This window comes from Alnus glutinosa, chromosome 9, assembly GCF_958979055.1.
Source record: "Alnus glutinosa chromosome 9, dhAlnGlut1.1, whole genome shotgun sequence".
Lineage (NCBI taxonomy): Eukaryota > Viridiplantae > Streptophyta > Magnoliopsida > Fagales > Betulaceae > Alnus > Alnus glutinosa.
This window is the reverse complement of record NC_084894.1, coordinates 28319505-28330266: the sequence shown is the minus strand read 5'-3', so window position 1 is coordinate 28330266 and position 10762 is coordinate 28319505. Positions and strand designations below refer to the sequence as shown.

The 10762-nt window shown below is 33.3% G+C and overlaps 2 protein-coding genes across 2 annotated transcripts; one reads left to right on the top strand and one right to left on the bottom strand.

Moving 5' to 3' along the window:
• The first annotated feature begins 2419 nt into the window (after positions 1-2419).
• LOC133877951 (LOB domain-containing protein 15) lies at positions 2420-3548 on the top strand. The gene is made up of 3 exons (XM_062316413.1): positions 2420-2581; positions 2685-2940; positions 3051-3548. Exons 1-3 carry the CDS (start codon positions 2568-2570, stop codon positions 3432-3434), a joined length of 654 nt encoding a protein of 217 aa, XP_062172397.1. The 5' UTR covers positions 2420-2567; the 3' UTR covers positions 3435-3548.
• A 4524-nt stretch (positions 3549-8072) lies between these two features.
• LOC133877950 (peroxidase 4-like) lies at positions 8073-10382 on the bottom strand. Its single transcript, XM_062316411.1, has 4 exons — positions 10139-10382; positions 9165-9356; positions 8886-9057; positions 8073-8619 (listed from the first exon to the last, which is right to left on the bottom strand). Exons 1-4 carry the CDS (start codon positions 10367-10369, stop codon positions 8351-8353), a joined length of 864 nt encoding a protein of 287 aa, XP_062172395.1. The 5' UTR covers positions 10370-10382; the 3' UTR covers positions 8073-8350.
• Positions 10383-10762: the final 380 nt, after the last annotated feature.

Genomic DNA, 10762 nt, shown 5'->3' with positions numbered 1-10762 from the left:
CTTAATATGGAGTTAAAAATGATTAGATTATAGATAAGTGTGAGTGAACAAGGGTGCGACTTATTAGCCCTAAAATACGGGTCAAACAAGAATCCCCCTTCCCCCCCCCCCCCCCCAACCCCTTTTTTTTTTTTTTTTTGCCACGGTGATTAAGAACTGACTTAATTAATAGGTCTATTTCAATTCCTTGCGCATTAAGCTATTATTAGTTTACAGAAGATCCCTCCAAAGATACCCTTTTTAGGTTTCCCTCCTTTTCTCACCTACCAACATAGTAAAACTCACAAGGCCCAACCGGCCGGCCTTCTTAAGCTCATTTTAATCAATTATATATATATATCTTGGCACTGAAAGCAAGTCTCAGCTAGCTCTTCTTTCTGCGCCTCCGTCAATGTTTAACACCCTGAAAATTTGATACAAATATATATAAAAAAAAAAGTTTGGATTTAGTATAACAGGCCAGGGTTCATGCATTTCAAAATGTGTCGATCCAATTAGACATGATTAATTATAAACTGGCCGGTCAAATTCATGTCGACCCGTTTAACTCGCAATAGACCCACATAACCCGTATAATTAAATTACAAATTGATTATTAATTTTGTTTAGGAATTATGATTATGATATCGATTATCAAATTAATTTTGTTATGAATCTAGTTGTAAATCTATATAATTGATATAATTTATGCTTATAAGATATGAAGTTATATTAATTGAGTCAAATCAAGTATTTGTATTAGTTAACCTATTTAATTATATCGAACAAATTAGTTGAAATATGTTGTATTTGTGTCGATTCAACATATTTGTTTATTAAACAACGTATGTAAGTCGTATTGTATTAAAATTGAGAAATTTGACACGATTGATTAAATGAGTTATATTTGAGTCGACCCATATAGTCGTATATTTATAATTCGATACGACGTAATCTCCACCCTTGAGAACCACCATTGCCACCCTCCAAAATTTTGATTTAAAGAGGCAACACCAACAAAAATCTCTGAACCTATGATTCTCGAATCAAGGAGCTAGAATATATAAAGCCATACGCTAAAGAAAAAAAACAAATGTGCAGTCAGAAACACATGGATATTCGCAGTCGATCTCTGAGCATTTGTTCAAGGATGCATGGCCTCGTTAACTGGCTTCGCTAGCCACACAGAGAGAGAGAGAGAGAGAGAGAGAGAGAGATTATTAATTGAGCAGAAATTAAAGCTGGCAAGCTAGTTAATGTGACGACTCTTATCTTTCTATTATATTAGAAGTTCATCTAAAACGAGATAATATGGCAATAATATTATGTAAAATATCTTTTATTTGTCTGCAAATGAATTTGTTAAAATTAATATCTGACTTTTTCACTTTGACCAGTATTATTTTTTCACAATATTCCACCGTCAGTTGCCATGTTGGATCTATAAAAGTTTGGAGGTGTTAGAATGAAATGCCAAAGAGTCTTTTCCCATTCTTTCCTGCATTTTAGGGTTCACAAAGAGTTGATTGAAAACTATATTTATCCTTCTTAAACTAATTAACATCCGATTTACATTGTCTTTGTAAAATTTAAAAAGTTGCAATTGACCCTCCAAATTACTTATTTCTTCTACTTTAGCCATTTTCATTAAGATTTTCTGTTCAATTAGGTAAAATAAATAAAAAAATAAAAATGCGTGCAAGACAAGATAATAATATCCCTACATCAAATAAATCTAATTTCTTAAAAAAAAAAAAAAAAAAAAAAAACACCATAGAGAAGACCTACGGCCTCCACGACTCCTTGTCTAGAGACCCATAATATTGGATATCAATTTCTTACAAACTGACATCTAAAAGTAAAATGTGTCTTTTAAGCTATTAAAAAGTATGTAAAAAACATATAATATTAAAAAAAATATGTGATTTTTATATGCTAAGAAACATATGTCATTTTTATAGACTGATTTACTAGAAATTTGTGTCCCATAATATTTCTCTCTACCGTATTTGTTTCAACGCATTACATAAAATGGCCATCAACACTTCTACATGGATATAATAAAAAAAAAATGAAGCAATGAAAATATGAGGCACCCAAAGAAGTATAACTAAGGAAAACCAGTTGCAGCTAGCCCATTGCGGTCATCCATCTTAATCAAGCTCAGCCATTTAGGTCAGATGCTTGCTTTCAAAAGTCAAATTCCCCAAGGATTCACACCTAGGCATGCTGTTGACACTTGACATCGCTCTCTCTCTCTCTCTCTCTCTCTGATTGGCAAACGCAATCTCACAACCAAATCCTTGAACACTATCCAGGATATGATATCACCACTAGATAACAAAAAATCAGAATCTCTCTTCAACCTTTTTGTCTTAACTTTAATTTTTTGATTAGTTCTTTAATATATATATATATAATACATTGACCTACTTCCCCCAATTTACCTTGCCTTGTAAGCACTCCTTCCCTAGCGTTATACTTCTTTGCTTCTCTTGCTTGTGTATCCTTCTTCCTTTACACAAACTCCCTCCTCCTCTGAATCCGTCTTTGATCCATACATACACAACCAATTCTGGAATGCTTGAATGTCCAGAGACAGGTAAATATTCTATACTATACCTCTCTAAGAAAGCAAAAACAGTATATACTTTTACCTTTCTTCTTCTTCGTCTTCTTAACTTGATCATCTTGTTGTCTATTAGGGAGAGATTGGATGAGATAGGAAAAAAGATCAAAAGAGAGACAGATGCATCTTCTCAAATGGGAAGGAGACATTTAATCAATGGTCCTAATTCTGGGACCTTGAACACTCTTACACCCTGTGCTGCGTGTAAGCTCTTGAGAAGAAGGTGTGCTGAGGAATGCCCTTTCTCCCCATATTTCTCCCCTCATGAACCCCAAAAATTTGCTGCTGTTCATAAGGTTTTTGGTGCAAGCAACGTCTCCAAGCTGCTAATGGTATATATATATAGATATACATATGCAGTACTACCTCTAATGTTAATGTTAATTTGTTGCTTTTCTGAACATTTCTTTTCCAAATATTTGTCCATTTGTGGTCTATCTAGGAGGTGCCAGAGAGCCAAAGAGCTGATGCAGCAAATAGTCTGGTTTATGAAGCAAATTTGAGGCTGAGAGACCCTGTATATGGGTGCATGGGTGCAATTTCAGCTTTGCAGCAACAGATTCAATCTTTGCAAGCAGAACTGAATGCAATAAGGACTGAGATATTGAAACAAAAATACAGAGAAGCTACAAGTAACATCATTTCTTCTAGTTCTCCTGCTGATTTAGTGTCTTCTGGGGCTCCTCCACTATCACCGCCACCAGTATTGCGGCCGCCTCTGCCTTCTGTTGTCACTTCTTTATCTTCTTCGCTATATACACCTCCTACAAGCACAGCGGGTCACAGCTCCATTATTTTGAGGGGTAATGTTCCATATTTTGACTGAATTAATAGAACTTCATAATTAGTTCTTTTTCTTGCTTCTTTTTTTAGAAAAATAGTAATGTTCAATAGATCGAGTAGGATGACCAATTGATATATTAATATTAGGATTGATAAATTTGTTTCTCGCTTATAATTCCTTGTGGTTGAGAAGTTATTGAAAAAATATAAAGAGAACCTGGAGTCTTACAATAAGATCACTCCAATCCCTACCTGTTATGAGTTTTTTTAATTTTTTTTTTCTCTTTTTCTCTATGGATTAATTTCCATTTCATGCTTAAACAAACCCTTGTTGTTTCTTCATCCAAGGCATGCACCAACTGAGAAAGATACATTATAAATTAAGCTTAGTGTTCCATTACATAAGGGTTTAAGGCATGATTACCGATTATGATCTATTTTCATTCATGTACACCAGGGAAGAAATTTACAAACCTGGAAACTGTGAAATTAAAGAGTCTGGAATTCAATGTCAATTAAAGGTATCACATAAAAGTGTAATAAATATTCAGTAGGGTTCACGTGCACAAACACAACTGTGGCGAAAAAAAATCTAAATTTGACTATACTTTTTAGTCAAAGTACATGCATCTTAGTCTGTGCCAATATTGAAGATTTGAAGGACCACAAAGCTTATAATTAAAGAACTTTTTGAGAGAGAGGAATGGGATGGTGATGATGGTGATTCTCCCCGTAAAGGTTGGACTTTTTTGAACAGGAATTTACGGTCATTACTATGTAGCCCCGGGTCAAGATCTTCTATAATTCCTTTAGAATTGTAGATTCTCAAATTATGTAAATTTGTGTCGTTTCATGTATCGAACGATATAAAATACTACATATTAAAAATGTGATATATTAAAAATGAAATTTGAATATATTTATATCAGGTTCTTATATTTTATGTCTTATAAAAGTTTTGAGCAAAAAACAATATATTGGTTTGGTAAAAAGAAGTGTCTATTTAAAAGTTTAAGAAAAAGCCTTTTGGAGTAATTTTTTTTGTTGTTGCCTCGATAACATGTCATATCTTTAATATGTAGCATTTTTTACGTCATTTGATATAAAAAAAGGGCTTGATTCACATAATTTCAGAATTTAAAATTTCTTTGAAATTGTAGAGGACCCTAATTAATTACTTCACTTTTTCCTTTTTTCCTTTGTTTTTTTTTTTTTTGGAGGGGGGGTTCCATTTCAAATGAAATAAATAGTATCAATTTTATGGTAATAATTTAAAGTTTGTGCATCTAACGATGTATATTAAGTCAATATTTACACGTTTTTTAAAAATTTTAAATAATGTGATAAAATTATATACACTAACTTTAAACCTACTCATGAAATAGATACTATCCATTTTATTTGAAATGGAGAGGATCCTTGTCCATTTAGTTGTAGTTTGATACTTAAAAACATCATATTTGCAGTTATTGTCTGTGATTAATCTTCTGTTTGGAGCTTTTGCTTTTTCACCTTCCCCTCGCCGAATGGTAGTTATAAAGTGCTGAAAGTGAACCAAAAAAGTAGTTTACCTATTTTGAAATTCTGCATACGTAACTCATGCAATAAGCTATCAGAACTTTGAATCTACTAATTATCATTAATGCAATAAGCTATCAGAAAAATAATTAAATTATTAGGAAAATGTAAACCCTCCCACGGAATAAGATTTTCTCAATTTTAAATCAATGTAAACCCGATAGTACCCATGTTTTTGTCAAGATTAAAGATTTAACTTTGGTGTATTTAACGGTGCGTATGAACATTATTTGAATTTTTTAAAAAAACGCGTTAACATTGACATTATGTACAACTTTAGATATATACACAAACTTTAAATCATAATCATAAAATTAACGAATGCCCATAATTTCACTTGAAATTGTGAAAATTGTTTCAACCCAAAAGTGTATAAGGGCCGATGGATTAGTTTGTCTCAAGTCTTACTTTTCTGAAGTATCCCACATGGATGAATCATCCAACAAGGAAAAGAAAACGGAAAGATACAAAAATGTTCAATCAAAGCCGCTTTCATACTTGAAGAAGTTTGGGTGTTTATTATTAGTTGTCAATGATATATTAATTAAGTTTTCTTGGCGTGTGGAGCATAACCAAATCACAGAAGAAACTGATTATATACATGTGCACTAAATTCATATAATAATATTCAAGAAAAAATAAATTTTATATATATATATATATATTGAACAATTGCGTGCACACAATAATTAATCAATTTAATTAAATGCCAGAGCTAGAACCTATAGAGTTATGGTGGAATTTGGTTTAATGTCACAATTGCTTGAAACATCCGCATCTTCCTTAATTATTCAATTCTCTTGAGTAAAGAATTGCATATACTTCAACTCCTTCTTCCCAGCAAGAGATTATTGTCACCAACAATTTTGAAAGAAGCCATTTTTACTGCTTGTTGATCACAAATTCATCATGTTATATTCTAAAATTTGCCCAACGATCCCAAACAAGTTAACACATAGAAGGAGGGGAGAGAATAGGCGTTTTCCAGCAAACCCAATAGATTAAAATTTGGCAACTACATAAACAATCATTAAAACTAACCAAAGCAATAAAAAGACCAAACGTACACCACAATTTTGGTGACGAGGTGATTGACAACCCTTTGAAGGACTAGTCTAAAAAGATAAACTTAAAAAACCAATTCGTTATAGAAGATTAAACATCGAATTAGTTTATACTCGTGCACACAACAAACCACCCGTTTGTCTTCTACTGCTGTAGCTCCATAACTGGCTAATCTTCTATATTTAGTCTCATTTCCAACCCAAAACTCTAGTGACACGAAGGTTTAAGAACTTGTATGGTTTGAAACATACTCTAAGAGGTGATAATTGAAGGCATAAGTATGTGAAATGCCTCTTTTAGCTCACAAAGTAAAGGCCTCGAGATCTATAAAAAATGAGAAATGTTATTTAGTAAACTGTTATATGACTGTCATACAATTGGCAGGATGTAACTGTAAAAGTCGGCCATTAATTTTTCTTTTTTACAATTTCTTGTGAGAACTGATTCCCGTACAACACTTTTACAACAAGTGTACAACAGTCCTCTCACATGGGGTGGACTCCACAGTTTGTGGAGCCCACCTCATATGAGAGGGCTGTTGTACACTTATTGTAAAAGTGATGTATTTCTATCATTTTTCCTCAAGGTTTGCTAGCTATTAATGGAATAAGAAGAGTCGTCCCACTCTCTCTCACATATGCTCTAGGCCTGCTATGGGCCAACTGAGATAATAACTGGGCTTCAATATATGCTGTCAGACCTAGAAATCAAGAAAGAATAACAAATAGCCCAATTACCTCCTCTCTCTCTTTTTCTTTTTTTCTATTTTTTTTTTTAATCGAATAGCTCAATTACCTTGGAACAACAGTCTATCTTTTATTTGTTGGTGATAAATTGATAATGGTGAAAAATATAGAAATACTGCCGATCCCAGTAGAATAAGAAAAGAGCTGAGCTAATAATTAATGTTCGTTCAATTGAGATCGCAACATGGTAGTTTTGTAATTTTCTTTTTAAAGTTGCGATTTTATTTTTATTTAATCCTAATAAGAACAGTTTGGCCGCCAAACTTTCATATTTTTTCTTAGTTTTTTAATCAGAAACACGCTAAGAAGAGTTTTTCTTCAGAAACGTGAGGTGGGGCTCAGTGTGTGGGGCCCACCCAATGTGAGAGAGTGTTGTAGTGTTGTTGTGGTGTTGGAATCAAGGCTCTTGTGTTATTATGCTGTAGATTTAGCTCATCACCATGTCACGCTGAATCACACCCTCAATAAATGTTTGCCATTAAAATGAATGCAAAATGCCGTACATTATCCACGTGTGCAAATTTTTTTTATATTTAAAATACCTATAGTACCCTAATTTTAAGAGTTAAAATGTTATATTTGTCTTTCAAATAAAAAATAAAAGGAAAAAGTACACGTATCCTCTTTAAATTACCATTTAATTGTCAATGTATCCTTCAAACTATCAAATGTATTAATGTCTCCCCTCAAACTATCAAAAAATTTCAATGCACCCCTTAAAAACAACAAAAAGATAAAAATAACCTTAATTTTTTTTTTTTGAATAAGACAAAAATGTTACAAATTATAGTTTTAAAGACTATTTCAAATGACCTGTCACTTCATATAGAGTAAGTATATTTTTTCCTGACTTCTATTTCTATCTTTGAGCGCCAGCCAAAGTCCAAGCCCATAAGCCAATAAAGGGTTAGACCCATCACTCTTAAAACCAAGGCCACTAACCTAAGGATTGGGATGTTCTACAATTTTAAATAAATTGTAATTTTTCAAATTATAAAATTTAGGCCCTTTTGAGGTATTGAAATGTTTGAAAAATGCTACAGTTTAAAAATGTGGCATGTTATTGAGGCAATTAGAAATAATTTCCCTACCAAAAGATTTTTTCTTTAGTTTGGTAGAGACGATTCTTTTTCAGAAATGTAAAAGAAAGTTTTTGGCTCAAAGTTTTTTTATAACATAAAGAACAAAAATCTAAAAATATACTCAATACTCAATAGTAACATGCTACATCTTTAGTAGGTGGCATTTTTCAACCACTCTAATACCTAAACACAGCATAAGAATTTGAAAAATCTATAAGGGATTCTGATCCGATAATTTTTATTGCAATAACCCAAAGATAGCTTTCCACAAATAACTCACACCAACAATAAATAAACCACTTGGATTTTTTCTTCAATGGAACAAGAAAGAATCCTCACAAATTCTTACTTATATCATGCACCATGAACTAGTTGGCCTTCCTACAGTTCTTCCTAATCTCGCCACTCGATCCGGTGAGGGGCTCTATGTCTCCCATTTTGATCATTGCCGTGACAAAATCTTCATTGAAGGTCTCAGCATTATTGCTTTAGGTTTTAACCAGTGAATCAGTAGATCCACCGTTGTACAATTGTTGATCGGAGTGAAGAAGACCCTTTTCCTCGATGAGGTTCTTGTAGTAGTTGTTGTCAAAAGCAGTCGGGGTTTGGAGGTCTAGAGGTGCAAGATTCTTGCGGCCGCCAGTTTTCCTCGGGCATTGATCTTGCCTCAACTTGGCAAATGAACTATCAATATTGGTCTCGTTATATATGCGATCTCTGAAAACTAGACACCGTGATTGCCCAATTGTGTGGGCTCCTGTGATCAGGTATACAACAATGTGATGATGAGGAGCAAGTATTTAGTCAATTTATTTATGTGGAATCATGACTTATTCAAAAGGTTAAATTTATAATAAAGTCTATATTTAATTATCTAATACTTTCTTTTAGTCCCAAAATTACCTTAATACGTAAAATATTTAATTAAAATGAGAGGTGATTTACGGAAACAGAGCTTGAATTCATGATGACCACATTCAAAGAGAGAGAGAGAGAGAGAGAGAGAGAGAGAGAGAGGAATACCAGATAAGGCAACCATGTCCGTGGTAGAGAGACCTTTAGTTTGGAATCTAGAGATTAGGTCGCTAAGGGTAGAAGCAGGAGAAGGCAAGTTCTCAGTACTATTAGCATCTGAAAAGCTGGCTGTCTTGGCGTCTCTTCTTCCAAGTTTAACATCCCAGCTAGGACCTCCAAGCTGAAGAACATTTAACCATGTTTCCATTAACAAGATTAGTATAATTTCTAGAGATTTGTGGAACCGGAGTTTATATATATATATAGACATAATTAAGAAGAACTCACAGTTACAACAGAGTCACGAGCAGCAATGGCTAAGATATCAACACACGATACAACTCTCGGACATACTTTCTCCACCTTTGACTTTATGCCATCAACAACCTTGAAACCCCTAACGGATCTATTGTTGGCACCTGCTGTCTTCTCCCCTTGGAAAGACGAAGTGTCATCTAGGAGTAACGACCCATCACAACCCTGTGAAGGAGGAGAGACAGCTATAAAACAAGTGAAACTTTCTAGAGTTTTTAAACTCACTTGACTATTACTTGCATGGCACTCAGTGGTTGAGTTCTAAGGTCTTGTCCCGTATCAAAATGGAATATGACGTTCTTTTAGATCCAGAAAATTTATCTACGATTGAACTTGCACTAAATTTTGCAATAATTTCTCTTTTGATGTACAACATCAAAGAATCAATCAGAAAAACATTCAATTTTGTTGCGAAGTTTGATTTTGATAAAATTCATGACCGAATAATAGTGTAGCTTGTTTTGTAGTCATGAAGTAGAAAAATGAATTTTTGAACTAATAACAATAAGTTATTACATTTGTATTTTGTGAATCGAACTAAATATTTAATTCATGTGCCCACACAAGATTTTGTCAGCTATGGTATATGTTTTGGAGTATAGTGAAAGTACAAAATATATTTATAAACAAACAAAATAAATAAAGATATAGACTTGTAGTGCAACGTATAGCATAGAATAATACTTGGTAGAAAAGTATAACAATGAGCTACTACATTTCTTGTCCTTTCTAAACTTTTCTTCGAGATACAAAATTTATATATAGAAATTTTAATAATTTGAGATTGAAAAAAAAAATTAAAGAATGTAATTAAATATTTTTACAACCAAAACACAAAAAATACCTCTTAAAAAGGGTTATTATACACCATGCATGCACCTTAATTGCAAACTACAACCTGGTACGTACGTAGAATGGTACGTAGATAGACACAGAGAAAAATTTACATTGACAAAACAGTCGTGGAAGTGTAGGCGAAGGAGAGAAGCACCCAATCGGAGTTCTTGTGAAATCGCAGATTGAACAGCGGATTTCACGGTGGTAAAGACCTTGGGGCAACTTTTAGAGTAAAAATGTGTAGAGAGTTGAGCAGAGGAGCTCCCCGTGAAAACCACCACAAGTAGTACAGCGAATGCGATTATGGCTATCGAAGAAAAGGAAGAAGAAGAAGAAGCCATTTCCTTTAGATGGTGTACTGTTGTGGCGTGTGCTGAGAAAATGGTGGTGGAGATATGCGGTTATATAGGGGAAAAATTGTGGATATTTCATATATTTGCAAGGCATGGACCAAATCAGTGAATGGGTTATTGAGTGATTAATATCTGATAATTATATTTGAGAAAGGTACGTACATAAACCCGTTTATAAGTTAGTTGAATTGGTAAAGCTTCAGTGGGGTATGCCAAATCATATATATATATATATATATATATATATATGGAGAGAGAGAGAGAGAGAGAGAGAGAGATTGTGTAGTGAGAGATTTAGGCAAACTAGTCATCGTCAGACAGTTTAAGCTATTAATTTTGAGGATTTTAGAACCGAAACTTGAATTTAAAAATATTATTTAT

What these genes read in the sequence shown, in the direction of transcription:
- LOC133877951 (XM_062316413.1), top strand. An exon ending in ACGTCTCCAAGCTGCTAATG is followed by an intron (nt 2,941 to 3,050) that starts GTATATATATAT and finishes TGGTCTATCTAG; the next exon opens with GAGGTGCCAGAGAGCCAAAG.
- LOC133877950 (XM_062316411.1), bottom strand. Translation starts at nt 10,369, where the DNA reads ATGGCTTCTTCTTCTTCTTCCTTTTCTTCGATAGCCATAATCGCATTC. An exon ending in TCCACGACTGTTTTGTCAAT is followed by an intron (nt 9,357 to 10,138) that starts GTAAATTTTTCT and finishes CCTCCTTCACAG; the next exon opens with GGTTGTGATGGGTCGTTACT. An exon ending in CTCGTGACTCTGTTGTAACT is followed by an intron (nt 9,058 to 9,164) that starts GTGAGTTCTTCT and finishes AATGTTCTTCAG; the next exon opens with CTTGGAGGTCCTAGCTGGGA.